General features: G+C 46.8%; 4 protein-coding genes and 2 long non-coding RNA genes across 12 annotated transcripts; 4 read left to right on the top strand and 2 right to left on the bottom strand.

Moving 5' to 3' along the window:
• Positions 1-1,699: 1,699 nt before the first annotated feature.
• On the bottom strand, positions 1,700-6,404 carry LOC9640311 (pentatricopeptide repeat-containing protein At5g27110). Of its 5 annotated transcripts, XR_002990257.1 has the most exons (10): positions 6,326-6,404; positions 3,683-6,275; positions 3,524-3,625; positions 3,452-3,464; positions 3,360-3,386; positions 3,201-3,243; positions 2,864-2,929; positions 2,367-2,454; positions 2,214-2,303; positions 1,700-2,129 (listed from the first exon to the last, which is right to left on the bottom strand). XR_002990257.1 is itself a non-coding variant. In XM_024659689.1 (2 exons), exon 2 carries the CDS (start codon positions 6,254-6,256, stop codon positions 3,776-3,778), a length of 2,481 nt encoding a protein of 826 aa, XP_024515457.1. In that variant the 5' UTR covers positions 6,257-6,275; positions 6,326-6,404; the 3' UTR covers positions 3,627-3,775. The 5 variants fall into 5 exon arrangements, 1 of the variants encoding a protein (XP_024515457.1); XR_002990256.1 differs by having other exon boundaries at positions 1,700-2,146; positions 3,360-3,464; XR_002990255.1 differs by having other exon boundaries at positions 3,360-3,464.
• LOC9640569 (DNA polymerase I) lies at positions 6,394-8,062 on the bottom strand. The gene is made up of 5 exons (XM_024659709.1): positions 7,447-8,062; positions 7,228-7,392; positions 6,930-7,164; positions 6,662-6,872; positions 6,394-6,439 (listed from the first exon to the last, which is right to left on the bottom strand). Exons 1-5 carry the CDS (start codon positions 7,696-7,698, stop codon positions 6,403-6,405), a joined length of 900 nt encoding a protein of 299 aa, XP_024515477.1. The 5' UTR covers positions 7,699-8,062; the 3' UTR covers positions 6,394-6,402.
• A 612-nt stretch (positions 8,063-8,674) lies between these two features.
• LOC112340776 (pentatricopeptide repeat-containing protein At1g03540-like) lies at positions 8,675-9,350 on the top strand. The gene is made up of 2 exons (XM_024659754.1): positions 8,675-9,275; positions 9,340-9,350. Exons 1-2 carry the CDS (start codon positions 8,675-8,677, stop codon positions 9,348-9,350), a joined length of 612 nt encoding a protein of 203 aa, XP_024515522.1.
• Positions 9,183-10,696, top strand: LOC112340758 (pentatricopeptide repeat-containing protein At5g16860-like). The gene is made up of 2 exons (XM_024659705.1): positions 9,183-9,275; positions 9,340-10,696. Exon 2 carries the CDS (start codon positions 9,353-9,355, stop codon positions 10,547-10,549), a length of 1,197 nt encoding a protein of 398 aa, XP_024515473.1. The 5' UTR covers positions 9,183-9,275; positions 9,340-9,352; the 3' UTR covers positions 10,550-10,696.
• A 216-nt stretch (positions 10,697-10,912) lies between these two features.
• On the top strand, positions 10,913-13,180 carry LOC9640568. Of its 3 annotated transcripts, XR_002990261.1 has the most exons (10): positions 10,913-11,096; positions 11,148-11,342; positions 11,410-11,556; positions 11,608-11,719; positions 11,785-12,029; positions 12,096-12,283; positions 12,330-12,381; positions 12,436-12,574; positions 12,622-12,780; positions 12,834-13,180. It is a non-coding gene; the product is annotated as an uncharacterized LOC9640568 (long non-coding RNA). The 3 variants fall into 3 exon arrangements; XR_002990260.1 differs by having other exon boundaries at positions 12,096-12,381; XR_002990262.1 differs by having other exon boundaries at positions 11,608-11,741; positions 12,096-12,381.
• Positions 13,181-13,302: 122 nt separating this feature from the next.
• Positions 13,303-13,582, top strand: LOC112340762. The gene is made up of 2 exons (XR_002990264.1): positions 13,303-13,381; positions 13,431-13,582. It is a non-coding gene; the product is annotated as an uncharacterized LOC112340762 (long non-coding RNA).
• The last annotated feature ends 4,667 nt before the right edge of the window (positions 13,583-18,249 follow it).

The raw sequence follows: 18,249 nt of genomic DNA, 5'->3' as shown, positions 1-18,249 counted from the left end.
CATATCCCGGAATGATCATCGTGGAGGCGCTTGAAACTTTTTGGAGCTCATGCCCGACTGTGCATGTACTGCTCCTTGGTGGGCATTGCGGAAACTGTGGTTTCTTAAGCAGCACAACCAACTATTGGAAAGGTCGAGTTCCATGGGTAAGTTGTTGACTTGTTCACTCTGCCCAGACTCAGCAAAAGCGAGGAGGACGTCCTTCTCGATCCTCGCAGCGAAGGGAGATAGACATATATAAAGTGTCCAGAAAAAGGGACGAGTCTTTAAAGGATGATGCTATGATTTTGTAATTTAGGGTTTGATGGCAAAAGCTTTAGGTTAGCTGGAGACTCTGGGCTTGAAAGGAAACTGAATATAGTTTGGGATTCTGGTTTATTATGATGTTATTTCTCAGAAGTTGGTGAATGAGTTTAATATTACTGTCGACAGTAATTCACAGGTTAAGGATTTCAAGTTTATGATGGAGGATTGTGAAGTTATAAAGACTTTGATAGTGATTTTTGATCACGATATAATTTTGGATTCACCTTAGATACATTAACACTGTTTAGAGTTAAACTACAGTGGCATTCTAAGTACTCTAACATTTGAGGTTAATGGTATCATGGGTGATTACAACTTATCTAAGTCCAAAAAATATAAGAGACTAAATCAGCATATATGTAATACTTTTTATTATGTAGAATACAGTGATTATCACATCACAATTGCATTTGATAATGGTTATCAACGGTCAGCTATATCACTTCAACTTCTCAAGAAACTTGGGGTTAAAGTAGTTCAAGATTCCAAGTATTTTGCAAACAGATTAACTGCAGATCTGCAAATGAAAGATGGTTATGGAATTGAGAATTTTATAAAATGGGAAGCTTTTCAAAAAGTACAGATTTTAATGGTATAATAGAGAATTCAGATACTATGTATTTGGGGATGAATTGGCTTAAGAAGCATTCAGCAATAATTGACTAGAGGAATCATATTGTTACTTTTAGATCTAAAGAGTTGGATTTTTAGTATAGATTTCAATACCCATCTGGTATATATGAAACAAATAAAGATAGGTTTAGCAAAGATTTTGCACAATCCATTTTCAGTGTGATTGTTTTGATTGTTTTGTTTGTTTTGCATTGCAAGATTGTGGCCTTTCATACATTTCTATTGTTAGTAATTCCTTTGAAGCACTAGGGTGCACTAACTATTCCATAGCCACTGCATCAGCTTGCAACCTTAATCAAGTTCTGATCAACAGATTACGAATCAAAGATAGCAAATTAAAGTTATACAGGAAATTAAAAAAACTTGATAAATCTTTATCATAAGAAATACCATTATATAAATAAATTACATATATAGCTTATAGCCATAGTTAACGCACCCTTGCTTTCCATAGTGCTTCAAAGGAATTACCAACAATAGAAAGGCATGAAAAAGGCCACAATCTTGCAAACAAAACAATCACACTGAAAATGGATTATGCAAAAGAAGTGTTTATTAAATTTATAGTCAGATTGTGCACCAACACAAGCTGCTAAACTTATCTTTACTTGTTTCATATATACCAGATGGGTATTGAAATTTATAACTCTTTAGATCTAAAAGTAACAATATGATTCCTCGCTTCTTAAGCCAATTCATCCCCAAATACTCTTCTCTCCCTAGCTTCCCACTCAAATGAATCGATTCTTCTTCTTACCTCTTTGATCTTGCTCCTCTCGTCACCCACATTGGGCATTCACCGCGACGATGGAGACGACCACCCTGGATTTTCGTGGCGGATTCCCGAATCCGCGATCGACCCACTAAATCCGGGCCGCGGAGGCGACTGCCCACATGGATTGATCCGCGCGGCGGCGCTCCTGCCGGGAGCCCACATCGATCGTGTCATGGAGAATCTCCCAAAAGAGGCATTTTTACTTTTGAGAGGAAGTGTTCCTCCGAGGACCGAGGATCACGGATCACGGAGATACTTTAAAGTCTGATGGATGGAAGGAAAAGCTTCTTCACGCTTGGAAGCTTGATCAAGCTCGAGCGAGCTCCTTCCAAATTGGTGAATGCCTTCCTTTTTCGAGCCCACTGCTGGTGCATGAATCGCACTGTGGACGGATGTAAGACATCTCCCGGGCCCTCTGAAGAAACGAAAAAACTATACCAACTTAAACAACCATTTCAAGGGGAAAGTCCTAAGAACTAAAAGCAAAGAGAAACCATACCACATTTCCAACACAAACAACATCGATGTCCTTGTTGCGCCCAAAAATTACTACACCACCGCGAGCGAGCTTTTCACCATGTCCGCAAACCTGGAGAAATCACAGGATCAAAACGCTTTCATCGTTTCATTCATTCGCTGTCAATGTTTTTACCTCGTTCTTCCATTTTTTAAACTTGCTTGCTTCCACTAGCTACGTTGATCTAAGGCACACCATCATCCACGTTCAAGCGCTCTCCTTCCTGCCGTGTAAGATGCAAATTCATGGATTAAACAGAGCCAAGTCACACAATTTCTACAAAAAACCACCACAACATGCTTGGAGATTGATCGGATCAGCTCTTTAGAGCTTTTTGACAGCCACTTCGAGAATTCACTCGCAAGGATAAGGGAAGCTCATTCGACACACAGAGGTATGCAAGCCAAGCAAGACAGAAGAAAAATGAGAGGGCTCACGAGCGTTCCTGGCTCTAAGTGACAAATGCATGGTCACAGCTTAAGGCTCTTCGCTCTTGGCACTTTTGCTGGCTGGAGCTGGAAGGTCACGCTCATTGACAAAGGCATGTTGAGCGAGAAAATGACGAACATGGGGTGCCAATGGGACCAGAAACTTCCATGCTTTGCTGTAGGATTAGGCATAGGAGTACATACCTCTCCTTGTTTTAGCCTTGTTCTTCGCTTGTGTTCTGTTCGTTTCTCTCGAGTTCCCATGCCTGCCTGTTAAAAGAAGAAAAACAAAGGAAGTTTAGATGGTGATCTCAGTGGAACTCATAAGCGGGTGGCAAGTGGAGCTCAAAAACAATGATGGATGTAATCACGAGGAGGAGAATAAAAAGACTATAACGAGACAGAAACGCTGCTCTGCATGGACCCAGAAAAGCTTAGTTTTGTCCTGGAGCATCCAGGAAGACTGTAAAAACTACGCTGGCTGCGAGAACTAAACAAACGCGAGAGCTTACGAGCCCACGTTCTCGACACAAAAACTAACCTCGAAACGCTGGTGGTTGGGAGGCACCGCAAGCTCCCCGCCTCTACAAAAGCAAAAAAGCCTAGCGTAAGTGCAAGGTAGTCGAGCAAGCATGCACGGGCCAGCAGCATAAGAAGAGAAAAAAACGTGAAAAGTGAAAGAGAAAAGAAGAGTGCTCACCATGGATGGCTGCTGCTGTGCTGGTGTCTATCCATTCAAGGAGATGTTGCCATCGTTACGGTTTTAAAATGCGGGTCAAAACGGGGTCTCACCTTGTTTTTGTTCCTGGAGGGTGAGGGCGACTTGTGTGAAGGAGCAACAACGTAAAAAATGAAGAGGATCACCTTTGTGCGGGATATACCAGCGCCTATCGAATACCGTGACCCGACGTTTCAGGAATTGCCAGCAGCCGAAAGTGTCCGACTTAACAGCGGAGAAAGCTCAGCCTGCCAGAAGGGAAATCTTTGTTAGTTACTGATAAGAAAGAAAGACAACAACGCAACCTGAGATGGAAGTGAAGTAAAACATGTCGTTTCTCTCCAACAGTAGCGTCAGTCAGTCGAGCATTAAATCGTTCCCATGACTGTTTCCCATGACTATGGAGCTTTGTCTTGGAGCTGTAAATCCGACTCACCTCGCGCATAGATGTTGGACATGAGAGAGTACGCGGAGCCTGTTCCATCGTCGAGCTTGAGAACCGACTGGAAAGCCATCCTGCCAAGCTCCACATCTCTCCACTTGAGGCATGAACTTAACAGCGCCGTCCACAGCACTGCGTCCGCCTTGCAAGGCATCGCCTCCACGGTCTTGAGCGCTTCGTCTAGCCGATTTGCCCGGCACAGAAGATCCACCAAGCAAGTGTAGTGCTGGACGTTTGGAGCCACTCCATACTCGCTGCTCATGGCCTCGAAGAACTCACGTCCCTTGTCAACCAGCCCGGCGTGGCTGCATGCCGTGAGCACCGAGACAAAGGTGACGCCGTCTGGACGCACTCGTTCACGCTTCATGGCCTCGAAGAGCTCAAAGACCCGCAGGCTGTCGCCCTGGCTGCTGTATCCCGCCATGAGAGCACTCCATGCCACCACCGTCTTGTCCGCGATTGCCTCAAACGCCTCCTCGGCTTCGGTCATGCTTCCACACCTCCCATAGAAGCTAACGAGAGAGCTTCCCACCGATGGCTCTGTATCCAGTCCAGCGCTGCAAGCTTGGACGTGAATCTGCTGCCCGAAGTCCAGTGCTGCAAGGCTGGCGCAGGCTTTGAGAACAGCAACGTAAGTCACCCCATCCGGTTCCAAGCTTTTCTCTTGCAGCAACCGAGTGTAAAACTCCTGAGCGAGCTCGGGTTCTCCACACTGACTGTATCCCAAGATCATGGAGTTCCAAAGAACAAGGTCCCGACCTTTGAGGCTGTCGAAGACTCCCCGAGCATCCTCCATGCTTCGACACTTCGTATACATATCCACCAGGACACTAGCAAAGTAGACATCCAGTTCGCAAATCCCTGCGACTTGCAAGTGGAGAGCTCTGCCTTTTTCCAACCATTTCTTCACAAGCTTGCCGTCTTCTTTCTCCGCTAGAGTCGCAACAGCCTTAAATGCAGTAGTAGCAGTGACGTGATCTCCCTTAACACCTTCCTCTTGCATGCTTTCAAACGATTGTAAGACGAGCTTGTGCTGGCCGCCGCAAGCATACCCCAGGATTATCCCCGTCCAAGATATCACATCTCGCACCACCATATCTTCGAAAACCAGCCAAGCATCCACCATGCTTCCACACTTGGCGTACATGTCAACGAGAGCATTATGAACAGAGAGGTCTTCTCCGTCCACAAAAGCGAGAGCTCGAGCATGCACGGCCTTGCCTCTCTCCAAAGCCCGAAGCTTAACGACGCCTCCGTCGACAATCTGGCCCTGTTCCTTCTCAGCCAAGGTGACGCAGGCCTTTAGTGCAGCAAGAACTGTGACACGATCTGGAGCGCAACCATTCTCATCCATGCTAAAGAATATCTCAAGAGCTTGCTCGCCTTTGCCGTTCTGAGCATAACCAAGAGTGAGGCAGTTCCAAGAAACCACGTCTGGACGTTCAATACTGTCGAACAAACTGCGAGACTCCACCATGCTCCCACACTTGGCATAGAACTCCACGAGTGTGTTGGTCACTAAGATGTTTGACGAGTGCTCACCAGCTTCCAAGTGAACGGCCCTTCCTTTTTCCAAGCTCTGAATCTTCAAGACTTGCGTTTCTTCTTCACCATGAACAACTGTCCCAAGTTCCTCGTCTGCGAGACAGCAACAAGCTTTCAGTGCTGCGATGAAAGTTAAAGCATCCGGTGGAGTGTCTCCACGACGCATTCGAGCATAGATATCGAGAGCTTCACCACCCTCGCCGCTGCCGGCATACCCGAGAATCATGCAGTTCCATGTCACCACACTACGATGGCTCATTCCTTCGAAAACTCGACGAGCCTCTGTCAAGCTCCCACATTTTGCGTAAAGATCAATCAACGTGCTCGCGACGAAGAGATCCGAGTCTATGCCAAGTTTTACTGCTTTCCTGTGAATCTCCCTGCTCCTCTCTAAGAATACCACCCGTCGACCATCCAAAGCCTGCCCGGAATCCTTCTCTATCAAGCTGGAACAAGCCTTGAGAGCACCAAGAACTGATACTCGATCCGGTTTGTACCCTTCGTCTTCCATACGAGCAAACAACTGTAGAGCCATGTCACCGTTTCCACTATGTGCATATCCCTGTATGATCGAATTCCAGGAGACAACATCGCGATGCGGCATGCTGTTAAATGCTGCACGGGCATCTATCATGCTTCCGCATTTCGCGTACAGATCAAGCAGGATGTTGGCGACGATAATGTTTGAGAAGTCACCTGTCTCGGAAACATCCCTGTGAATTCTCCTGCCTAGTTGTAGATCTCTCATGCTTCTACATACCTTGAGAGCGCCAACAACAATGCCAATGGCTGGTTTCAATCCCTGACGTTGCATTCGTCTGTACACTGCAAGAGCATCCTCATCTGAAAGACCCTGAGGTTTCTGCAGAAGTGGACCAACCTTCGTTTCCATCAAGGACAGATTATGGATTCTACGAAGGCCGTAGTAAGAAACGATAAAGCGAGCTCAAATTTTTCATACCTCGAGCCTGATCAGTTCACCGCTGCTAAACAACCTGCAACGTTTCAAGTTCCTTCAATGCAGCAAGATCGCTTGACTTATCCCTCGACAAGCACCAGCTCTACGTCAATATCTCTGCAAGAAAAATTAAAAAATCATCTGGATGCTAGAAACCAATAGCCAGATACCTGTGTTTAGACACGCTGCAGCATTTCAAGTTCTTTCTCGAGCCACTGCAATGCAGCAAGATCGTTTGACTTATCCCTGGACAAGCACCACTCAACTGGTAGCTCTACGTTAATATCTCTGCAATAAAAAGGAAATAAGAAAATCTGCTAGAAAAGAATAGCCAGTTACCTGCGTAAGGACAAAACTTCCAAGTTTTTCTCAAGCAACACGGAATGCTCCTTGAGAGCATCTTGTATGTAGGGCTTCCCAACCGTCCGAAATGCCGCTGCACTTAATAGATTTTCTAGCGAGCCGTGCTTCCTCATAAGTTTCAGAGCTGTTTTCCGTCCAAACCCAGGCACACCGGGAACACCATCAGCAGCATCCCCTAGCAAGCATCCTTGGAAAGAAAAAAAAATTGGAATAATCAGCCAAACTTACGAAACTGGATACTTACGAAGTCCCAATTCAATCCCAGGCTCGCATTTGTGTTGTTCAACGTAATCCTTGACTGTGTAAAATGACCACCTTCGTAGATCCGCGAACGGAATCAGCAGCTCGACGTTTTCCGAAACGAGCTGCTTGAAATCTTTATCCGGGGATGCAATGACTGCTTTCAAACTCCTGTCGTTAACTTGCCGAGCTAGTGTCGCAATGACGTCGTCCGCTTCAGCATTATCAACTTTCACAACCTGTCAGCAATGAACTTCGTTTTAGCTCATGGAAAAAGGAAGAATGAAAGATCGAGGACTTACAGGTATGTTACACTGTCGAAGAAAGCATTGGAAACGAGAGAAACTCGCCTCTAAACCTCTTGTCCATTTGAAGCTCGGATCTAGAGGCTTGAATTTCCTCCTTCCAGCCTTGTAAGCAGGAAGAATTTTTCTCCTATAGTCATTCCCAAATTCGCCATCGAAAACCTGCGCTACACAATCGCATTTCATCCAATCCTGCAACAACAAAACGAGACTTACAGCAATCACTGGATCGTCAAGCACAATCCTGCGAAGAAACGCTCTCATCCACCACAAAAACTCGCTGGAATCCGGCTTGCTCCCGCGGTAGCACAGCGGATGGACGTCCAAGACATAGACCCTGCTCACAGATTTCCTGGCAAATCCGATGGAATCCGTCCTGGCGCCACGAAGAACTGGCGATTCCGAGCGGGAGCGCGCTGCGCGATCCAAGGCGCTGCCGCCATGGCATTGGACAAGATTCACTAGCATTGTACCCTAGGCCTTGAAAATATTTCGAACGAAATGGTGATCGTGTTCCTCGGAAGAACTCGATCGATTCGATCGATCGACAGCTACATTCCTAGCAAGAGTCGAATCAAAACACGCGAGTGCCACCGGTGCGGCAGAAATCCGAGCGCAAGCTCGCAGCTACGTGCGACACATCCGCGGCGCCGTTATATCCATAGCTGGGCACTCGCTCGATCGAGAAAGAGCTAAATCTCTCGCGGCTAAGGCGCCACAGCACCTGCGTGAGAGGGCTCCGGGCGTACCACTCCGCCGAGACGTGGTTGACAACGAGCTGGGAGTCGCCATAGACGCGGAGGATGGAGACGCGGAGGTGGGAGGCGGTGTGGAGGCCGGCGACGAGCGCGCGGTACTCGGCCTCGATGATGGGGGCCTCGGGCCCGAGGTAAATGCCGTCGCGGGCGACCTCGGCGTCGCGGTAATTGAGGAGGAGGAAGCCGCCGGCGGTATGGCCATTGGGGAGGCGTGTACCGTGAAAGTAGAGGGCGTGACGCACGGACATGGTGGCAGCATGGCGGACGTGGAGGGGCAAACCTATATAGGCGCGACACGTGTCTTTCTAACAAAGTGACGTGGCAAGCTTAGTTAAAAGGCTTCCTTTAGGGCAAATAGCATAAATTGCTTCCTTTAAGCTTAGAATGCTTCCTTTTAGGGCAAATAGGAGCTATGTCGTGTGATTTGTGGGATGTGGAATCGTGGATTTCGCAGTGGCGCCTCTTCCAATTCGATGAGAAGAAGAAGAAGAAGAATTTTCGTCCAGGAAGGAGAATGCGAGAGCTCCAGCAGAGTGTCGATGATTCTGGCCGCTTTGAGAGCGTCAAGGGTTTCACGGGACCTCGATCGCGGCAGGCAAATCCACGATGAAGCGGCGGGAATAGGCTGCGATTCCCACCCCCGAGTTGCCAGCGCGCTGATCGCGATGTATTCCAAGTGCCACAGCATGGCGGAGGCGCGCGGGGTGTTTGATGCGCTGGAATACCCCGATGTGGTGTCTTGGAACGCGATCGTGCTGGGCTACGCCGAGAATGGGGACGGATCCAGCGCGCTTGAGCTCTTTTCCAGGATGGGATCGTCACCAAATGAGAGGAGCTTTGTAGCAGCGCTCAAGGCGTGTAGCTCCATCGCGGCTATGGACGATGCGAGAAAGGTCGAGGCTCTGGAGATGGGAGTTTGGATCCATTGGAGAGCTTCCATGGCTGGATGCTGCGACTCCAACGTCTTTGTCTCGAATTCTCTGGTGGACATGTACGCGAAGTGTGGGAGCATTGTCGAAGCGCGTAGGATTTTCGATGGAATGGAAGTTCCCAGCGTTGTCTCCTGGAACGCGCTGTTGCTTGGCTTTGCGGAGAACGGGCAGGAAGAACAGGCTGTAGCTTACTTTGCGAAGATGGTCCATGACGACGATCACTCCACCATGAAAGCTTGCCGACCGGATTCTCGGACTTTCGCGGCTCTGGCCAAGGCTTGCTCGAACTTGGCGATCAAGGAGGGTGGCGAGGAGATCCATGGACGAACTGTCAAGCTCGAGTCTCTGAGAAAAGGTATGGATCTTCACGCCTCATCTTTGAGATTTGGATGTAGTTTTGACGATGTGTTCTTGGTCAGTGCGCTTGTGAGCATGTACGCTAAATGCGGGAGCATGACCGACGCTGGACGAGTTTTCAGCCGAGCTGCTCGTCTCGACGTCGTCTCGTGGAACTCTCTCATACTCGGCTATGCCGAGAACGGGGAAGAGGAGACAGCTTTGGAGATCTTCACCACCATTTTTGCGACATGCTGTGCTCCGACGGCTTTGAGCTTCGTCGCTGCTCTCACGGCGTGTATCAGCCTGGCTGCCAAGGAAGAAGCTCGAGTTATCGATGGAGGAAAGCTGGCCAAGATCCGGTGCCTGGAGAGAGGAATGGCTGTTCATGCTCAAGCGTTGGAACTGGGTCTTGACACGGAATACTACGTTGCGAGCAAACTCGTCACCTTGTACGCGAAGTCTGGAACCTTGGCCGATGCTTGGAGAGTCTTCACCACAATGCCGAGTTACAATCTTGTCTCGAGCACCGCGTTGATGCAAGCCTGCGTTGACAACGAAGAACCGGAGCTGGCTCTCGAGATCTATGCTCTCTGCCACAATCATCGAGAGCTTCGTGGTCTCCAGAGCAGGGACGCTGGAGTCTTGGTGACAGCACTCAAGGCCTGCGGAGATCTTGCGGCACTAAACGCTGGAAGACAGGTCCATGCTGACGCTTGCCGGAGTGGAGTCGAGGAAAATCCAACTTTACACTCCTGCCTGGTGGATTTCTACGGCAAATGCGGAAGCATGGTGGATTCACAGGTGTTTTTCGATTCATTGGTAACAAGAGACTTGATAACCTGGACGGTGCTCATTGCGGGATATAGTCGTCTGGGGAGCTCATCGCAAGTTTTTGAGGACTTTGGAAGGATGAAAGACGAAGGTTTCCAAGCGGACGCTGCGACTTTGTGCTGCATCATTGCTGCTTGTAGCTGCTCAGGCCTCATTGAAAAAGGCAACAAGTTGTTCAATGCAGCAGTCTACGAGACTGTGCCAGACCAAAACTTGTATCACTCAGCAATCAGCATGCTGGGCCGAGCAAACTTGTTCCAAGAGGCAATTGGTCTTGTGGAGAAAATGCCGTTTACGCCGACATCCCGGACTTGGACAACGCTCCTGGGCATATGCTCAAAGTGGAATAACATTGAGGTGGCTCGGTTTGCGTTTGGGAAGTTTTTGGAGCTGGAGGACAGGGGTGATAGCTCAGCTTACATCCTCATGGCAAATATATTCAGGAGAGGTAACCATTGAGAGAATCAACTAATTAATATTCATGTGTCAGGAAGGACATCTTGTCATGCTTTGTGTCAAAGCACAAGAATTAGTTGTAACAAGGTCTCATGAACTATTTTCCAGTCTCTTGGAACTCTCGAGATATGGGAGAAATGATGATTTCAACAAAACTGTAGATATGTAATTATCTTGAAAATTATATGAAAAGTTATTTTAAATATAGTAAAGGAATATGAATATGAACAGAATTAGGATCCCTGGGGGGATCAGAAGCCTTCCTTTTGGCTATGATCAAATGCGATACTGTTTTTCTTAACCGGAATCTTTTGAAAATAAACGGAATATCTTTAGCATCTAAACAGAATATTTGGGCCAAAAACCTGTGCCTTGTGGCGGCTATGGAGGCGCTGAGCTTGACTGGATGGCAAGATCGGGCCATGGCGGACGAAGCGCTTCTCATGGATGAAGCGTTCTTTGATCAGATCCGATGGATTTGAGGAGGGCAGGGAAGGGTTTGAGGATGTGAATGCGGGCGGCGGCGTGGATGCGCAGCGCGATCTGCCAGGTTTGGCCTAAATTTTCCCAGGATCTCATGGATTTTTTCCTTTTCCCGTAGTGAAGAGAAAACTTGTGGTTCCCGATGTGTGCGTGGAGTCGACGATGCTGTAGCGTAAAAGACTCCAATTGCCGTCGTAGAGGACAGTATCATTGTTCTCGAAGATTGCCGGGGAAGAAAATTGTCGCGAAGAGACTTTTGACGGAACCGTGGTTGGAGCAAGAAGTTGATAGAAACTTCTCTGATAATAAAAAGGTATGCTCGCTTGATAAATTTAACTCGACTTTGCGATCAAGTATGACTATTTTTCGTTGTTGATCAGTTTGTTCTCATGGATTTTCTCGAAGGCTTGCGAGCTCGCTGAGAAGGAAAGAGATCTCATCGCTGTCTCGAGGGAGAGGCTATGGGTTGATCAATACTCGCTGAAGTCGTTCCCGAGCTTTTAAGCGATGAACGGATCAATCGAGAGGTAAATTGTGTGTAACGTTTTCATTAGTAGGTCTTAAGCTGGCTGAAACAGTTGCGGATACGGTGTTAGAAGGCACTCTACACTTAGAGGTTCTCAAAGACAATAACAAGATATGAGGCGAAGAACAAACGGAACAGCGTCAACGATAACAAGAGTTCTTCAGGTGACCGGCAAGAGATCAGAAGGTACTTATTTATGTACAGCAGTTTTATGGCTTGTTTTAAGCAGGTCCTTCTTTTATGTGGCTCGCCGGGCCTTGGAAAGACGACACTTGCACAAGTTCCTCGTATGTGATGATCGCACAGCGTCTTCTTTTCGGACCGAAACTTTGGATGCTCTTCAAATCGAGACAGTCACAGGGGATTCTGACCGCTCCATCTATTTCATCAAGAATCTGTCAATTCAGTAAATCTTCCACAGAGCAGTAATTTTACCAGACAATTTGGCTGGGAAGGGGTTTTTTAGTTGGTCTGGTACGTATTCAAATTACTAAACCTTGATGCAATGTTTCCTTCTTTTTCTTTGTTTTTTTCCTACAGATTACTGCAGAGGCGAAGGCTGTCTCTCGAAATGATAACGACGATAAAAATGTCCAAACCTCAAAGAAAGAAGACTGCCATCTCTCGACTGTCTAGACCCGTAAGATTGCGTCGTATAGAGAACCTGACCAGCTTTTGTGGCACAGATAGTTTGCGTTTGCAACGATCTCTACGCTTCACATTGCCCGGTACTGCAACACCATCTTGTTTATCTCATAACAGCAGGTTTGGCAGGATTAATACTTTTTCTCCTCCAAGTCCTCATAGGATAGTGACAACTTACAAGGTTGTGAGTGAGTTGTTTCTTTGCTCTTCAAAGCCACTCACGGCGTGTATGCAGGCTAAATTTCACTTGCAAGTCGGAAGGTTCCAAGGTGTCCGGACAAACGCGCCCTACTCGTCTACATCAGTGCTCTCTCTGATACAAAGGAACTGTTACCTCTCGGGCAATAGCCAACCAGCTTACAGTTCTTAGCCCTGTAAGTTTTTGTTTTCTTGTTGTTGTTTTCTCAATACCTTGTGTCAGGTGCTACGAGATATCGGGAGCATAGTTTGTGGAGACAACAAGATGAAGTGATGCCGTGATTGCTGCTGGTGGTAACATTCTATATCCTAGAAGCTTTTCTCAAGGGATATCTTCCTGGTGGTGTTGTTGGAGCGCACCAATCATAGAGCGGTCCTGAAGGTAGATTTTGGCCTCCATGCATGAAAACTCACTGGTAAATTTGCTCGCGGTAGCCATCTTCGACGTGAAAGAGGAGGAGGCAGTCTACGCGCTGGGAAATCTCTACGTGATGCCGAAAGAAGCAACAGCAGCACAGAGTCGCCCAATAGTGAAGTCGCCCGACCCGGAGGCATCAAAACTCGACCGGTAGCTTCGCTGACACGAAGCTCTTTGTGCTCACAGGCGGCACAAAGCTCATGGAAGTGAAATTGCGATGGAATGCTGCGCTCCACTGAGAAACATGGGGAATCATCTCCTCAACACTTCCTTTGTTAGCGAGCTCGAAGAAGAAGTAAAAAAATTTAAAGTGACGGTATCTTAGGTATATCCATTAAGTGATTTCAAAATGGGGTATCAAATATCGGAATAGGGTATATTCATTTGAGCGGAAGCTAGAGAGCGAGAAGAGCGATGGCGGCAGGGAAGACGGCGACAGAGAAGCCGGGAAAGCGCCACACGCCCAGGGCGGGGAGGCGCCACACGCCCAAGGCGCCTCCCCGCCCTGTTTCTGCCGTGAAATAAGCGTGGCTGATCCACGAAACCACGAAGCGTGAGGAGAGAGGTATTTTTCATTTGCATGTTGAAATTTCGATTGCGATCTTGTGATCCAGGGAGGAATCCACTGATTCCACGGCAGCCACAGCAGCCCCAGGCGCCACAGCAGCCCCAGGAACCGCTGGTGGAGCCGCCGGAGCAGTGAATCTTTAAGATTGATTGATCTATGGGTAATTCAAGCCTAATCCACGTTCTTGATGACTGGCTAGCTATACTTCTAAGCTTCATTGGCTTCTAGTTTTCTTTTTTCAATTCTAAGAGTTTCTATGCTGGCATTTCTCCATTTCTCGTTGCAAGCAGTAAGTGTTTTTTTTTAAAAAAAAATTTTGGTTAAGTTTCCTAGGGCCAGGAAGATCGACGAGTTTTTGAACCGTAATCCAGGAAGCAAGGATGCTGTCCAAAAGAGATCGCTAGAAAAAAGGTCAAGTGAATGTGAAACGCCAGAAGAAGGATTGTCCGCGGCTAGCTGCGGCGATGCGAAGGAAGGTGACGAGGTTCCAGACAGGGATGATGAGCTGAATGGAGAATCCTGGAAGTTCCAGACAGCGAAGCAGAATACTCGAAGCCTGTGAAGCAGCAGGCCCCAGAGAAACCCGCGAGTGAGAAGCCAGCCAGCGAGAAACCGGCGGCCGAGGAAGGAACAAGCTTCCAGCGCAACATCCTCTGCTACAGGTTCGACGACCACGGGGAGGAGGAGGTCCCGAGCAGCAAGAGAGGCCGCTTCTCCTCTCCGAGAACTTCCTGGGAGGAGACGATCGCCCTCCGCCCATGGAGCAGGCGTTCGGGACTTACGACTTCGACGCCGACTGGACGCTGCTCAAGGCGAAGAAAGGCCAGGTATGGTCGGTTTCCAACGGCGCTCATCCAAGCTGGTAAGCCAAGTTGACGAGCGTGAGAAGCGAGCAGCACATATCGGCGAAGTGGCTGGAGCAAATCAAGGGGAAGTCGCGGGACGTCGATGTGTGGGACACTAGGAGCTGTGCGGTGACTTCCAGCTCCACAAAGATACGCCTGACGATGCTGTGCCAGGGGCCTGTCCGATCTATACAAGGTGGAAGAAGTTAAACGCGAGCACAACCAGAGAGAAAGAATCACCGACCTCGTCTTGCAGCAGTGCGGCAGCAGCAGTGACGATTCTAGCACCGGTGCTGCGAAGAACAAACCCAGCCGGAGTAAGTTTCTCAAAGGAAGACTTCAAAGTTTCTCAAACAAAAAAAGCATAATTTTCAAGCTATGCAAAAAAAAAAAAAAACTCATGAATTTACTGATTTCCTCGCAGGAAGCTATAGTGACATTCTGTCTGAAACAGCAAAGATTCCTCTAGAGAAAACAAGTTTACCAATTTCTTGCGAGAATCCATAGCCGACTCCTGCAATCAAATGCAGCGCGGCAGCGACTGGGAGAAGAGCTTGTGCTTAAATGACAACAACCCTAGAATTCCTCGCCTTTGGGGCACTGAGCGTTGTGAGAAAACAGGGATGGCCACGCTCGTCGCGAGGTCTCGATCAGAGGATGTTATTGGACACCGGCTAAGCAGTCTGGGAAATGTGCGCCGTGTTTTTCCGCGATTGATCGCCCCAATCGATTAGAGCATATGCCTAAAACGGGTATCTGGATCATGATCGTGCTTCTTTGATCACTGTAGGTCCCTGGATCCATTTGCATGGAGCGATCTGATCACAGTCTATGTTTAGCTTGTCGAGATGGAGGAGGCTAGCAGTTTGTATGATCGAGTGCTGGAAACGAGTAAGAAATCACTTGGACCGGAAGGATAGCAGCACTTGCCCAGATCGGGCATATGGAAGAAGGCTTTTAGCATGATCTGGCCATAAATGGCGTCAAGAAGACGGTATGGAGTGGAGGCCTGGCGCCGGCACCGCCAGGGACATCAATTTCGCCACTCCTTCTCCTCCTCCTTTGCTTCCTCACTCGTCTCCCTCCGGCAGCTCAATCACTCGCCCCTGCCGCCGTGGCACGATCCAAACTTTCTCCGTGCGCTCCAGGCCAATGCTCTCCGGACAATGCCGGTGAATGGGAAGGGCTTCCTATCGAATCCTTGGTCGAACAGAGCAGCTCGGTCCAGGTTCCAGAGCACGCTCGGCTCGAAGAAGGGGAGAGGCGCTTCGTTCTGGGAAATGTGAAAGAAGCTATGGAGTGTGACCGGGTTGCACTTGACAACTGGCTCAAGCATGAAGTGTCTAAGCAGAAACTTAGCGAGGTGAAGGGGAGCTTTCTTGGGAAGTATCTGAGCTTTCTTGACAACTCACGGGACGATGCTCTCCAAAAGAACGATTTAAGCGACAAACGCGACCAGGTTTTCAAGTCTTTTACGTGTGGCTTTATTTGATCTCGAGGGATCTCCTGTGTTAGGATTCAGAAGCTTTGGAGGATCCTGTCAAAGTTCGCAAGGATCAAACTCCTGGTCACAAGTGGGGAAGCGGCTGCTACGCTGGACAAAAAGCCGAAGAGGCTGGCCTACTTAAACCACGGCCAGACGAGAGGCTATTCGCGACGTATACGATGCCCATGAATCGTGGCCAATAGGCGGGCAAGCTAGTGGACTCGAGGAGGCTTTGAGCGACGTTACTTCTTGGAACACGATCAAGGCATATCCCGGAATGATCATCGTGGAGGCGCTTGAAAATGTTTGGAGCTCATGCCCGAGTGTAACGGATGAATTTTTCTGATGCCAGAGAAAGATTGCAAGTACTGCTCCTTGGTTGGGCATTGCGGAAGCTGTGGTTTCTTAAGGTAAATTAGGCTACGTTCTTTGAATGCTGCGACAACCAACAAGTCTTTATTGCTAGTCTCCTCGTATGGTGGAAGATTCCATGGGTAAGTTGTTGACTTGTTCACTCCGGCCAGGGATCTCAATGCCAGCTTGCTGGTGAAATCCATCGCAATACTGAGTGTTCAGGCAGAAGATTGTGAACCAAAATCCAGGTTTAAGGAAACTTTCAAGCCGTGATTGCGGTTGTGGCTGGGGAGGATGTCCTCGCAGCAAAAGGAGACTGCCAGAAAAAGGGACGAGTCTTTAAAGGGTTGATGCTTCTATGATTCTGTAAATTTAGGGTTCGATGGCAAAAGCTTTTGGAAGGTTAGTTGGAGACTCTGGGCTTGAAAGGAAACTGGATATAGTTTGGGATTCTGGTTGTTGTGATGATGTTATTTCTCAGAAGTTGGTGGATGAGTTTAATATTACTGTCGACAGTAATTCACAAGTTAAGGATTTCAAGTTTATGATAGAGGATTGTGAAGTTACAAGGACTTTGACCGTCTTACCAGTGATTCTAGATCATGATATAATTTTGGGTTCACCTTGGATACATAAACACTGTTTAGAGTTAGACTGCAGTGGCACTATAAGTACTCTAACATTTGAGGTTAATGGTACCATATATTGCCTCATGGGCGATTACAATTTATTTAAGTCCAGAAAATACAAGAGAATAAATCAACATATATGTACTGCTTTTCATCACGTAGAGTACAGTGGGAGAATCAATGATCAGAATATCAGAATTGAAATAGATAATGGTTGTGCAAGTTCTGGAATATCACTTAAACTTATCAGGAAACTTGGGGTTAAAGTAGTTCATGATTCCAAGTATTTCGCAGAAAGGCTAACTCCAGATGTTCAAATGAAACATGGTTATGGAGTTGAGAATTTATGTTATAACTTGGGAAACTTTTTAGAAAGAAGAAATTTTACTGGTATAGAAGATTCCAGAGAGATCATATTTCTTGGGATTGACTGGCTTCATAAGCACTCAGCAATAATTGACTACAGGAATCATATTGTCACTTTTAGATCCAAAGAGTTGGATTGCTGGTATAGATTTCAATACCCATCTGGTATATATGAAACAAGTAAAGATAGATTTAGCAAAGAGATGAGTAGTTTGTGTTGGTGCTTAATCTGACCACAAATTTAATAAACACTTCTTTTGCACAATCCATTTGTAGTGTGATTTGTTTTTCATGCATTGCGAGATTGTGGCTTTTTTGATGCCCTTCCATTGTTGGTAATTCCTTTGAAGCACTATGGGGTGCATTAACTATGGGAAACTCTGTATATGTAATTTGTTTTAATAAATGTAAAAGTTAGTAAAAAGAGGATATATATAATTTTTGCTATGCCATGCATTCTATATCAGCCTGCAAGCTCTACAGCCAGAGATCAAAAATCAGATGTAAGTCCGTGCATGCAATGTATGGATATGTATTTATTCCAACTTATTTGCACACTAAGTTCTTATGTTATAGATTTTGAAAAAAAGATATATGTAAGAAATTTGAAAAAACTGGCTAAACTTTGTCATAAGAAATACTAAATGAATTATTATGGTTGCCTCAAAGTTCTTTGGTTCAATTTTCAATTGACACCTGTACAAATTCAAATGTTCTAGTAGTTTCCTCCATAACCTTTGCCTTCATAGCTTCAATACTCTACAAGATTTTAGCCTTGATGCCTTCAGCTCAGTGCTCTCAACCATTAGAATAACTTACATGATCTCCTAAAGGCATTGTAGTAAGTAGATTGGCCTTCTCAGCCCTTGCATTTCCCTTGATGATGTTTTTAGGAACCATTTCATGTGAAGTTGGAAGTGCTTGTATTTCGTAGGCAGTGGAGGAAATTCCTAAAGGGGGGATGGAATTGATGCATCATCACCATCCTATTCCAGAAATGTTTACATCAAATCGAACTATGTTGTTTATATAACAATATAGTCATTGACCATGAAATTATAATCCTAGCAATAGTAAAACCATCTATAAATTCTTGGCAGCCCATTTATCTAATGGTAAATGTTTCTTTGCAAAATATGCAATTAAAAAGCCAAAAAAGAGAAGAAAGTTATGTCTTTGTACTTG

This window comes from Selaginella moellendorffii, unplaced genomic scaffold (genome assembly GCF_000143415.4).
Source record: "Selaginella moellendorffii unplaced genomic scaffold, v1.0 SELMOscaffold_70, whole genome shotgun sequence".
Lineage (NCBI taxonomy): Eukaryota > Viridiplantae > Streptophyta > Lycopodiopsida > Selaginellales > Selaginellaceae > Selaginella > Selaginella moellendorffii.
Note: the sequence above shows the minus strand (reverse complement) of the source record. Positions and strands in the feature narration are given on the sequence as shown.

Bases quoted from the DNA above. Each gene is read 5' to 3' on its own strand.
- LOC9640569 (XM_024659709.1), bottom strand. From the start codon at position 7,698: ATGCTAGTGAATCTTGTCCAATGCCATGGCGGCAGCGCCTTGGATCGC. The intron at 7,393-7,446 runs GTAAGTCTCGTT...TGTGTAGCGCAG, and splicing joins TTGACGATCCAGTGATTGCT to GTTTTCGATGGCGAATTTGG. The intron at 6,873-6,929 runs GTAAGTATCCAG...TTTCTTTCCAAG, and splicing joins TGGGATTGAATTGGGACTTC to GATGCTTGCTAGGGGATGCT.
- LOC9640311 (XM_024659689.1), bottom strand. From the start codon at position 6,256: ATGGAAACGAAGGTTGGTCCACTTCTGCAGAAACCTCAGGGTCTTTCA.
- LOC112340776 (XM_024659754.1), top strand. From the start codon at position 8,675: ATGGCGGAGGCGCGCGGGGTGTTTGATGCGCTGGAATACCCCGATGTG.
- LOC112340758 (XM_024659705.1), top strand. From the start codon at position 9,353: ATGTACGCTAAATGCGGGAGCATGACCGACGCTGGACGAGTTTTCAGC.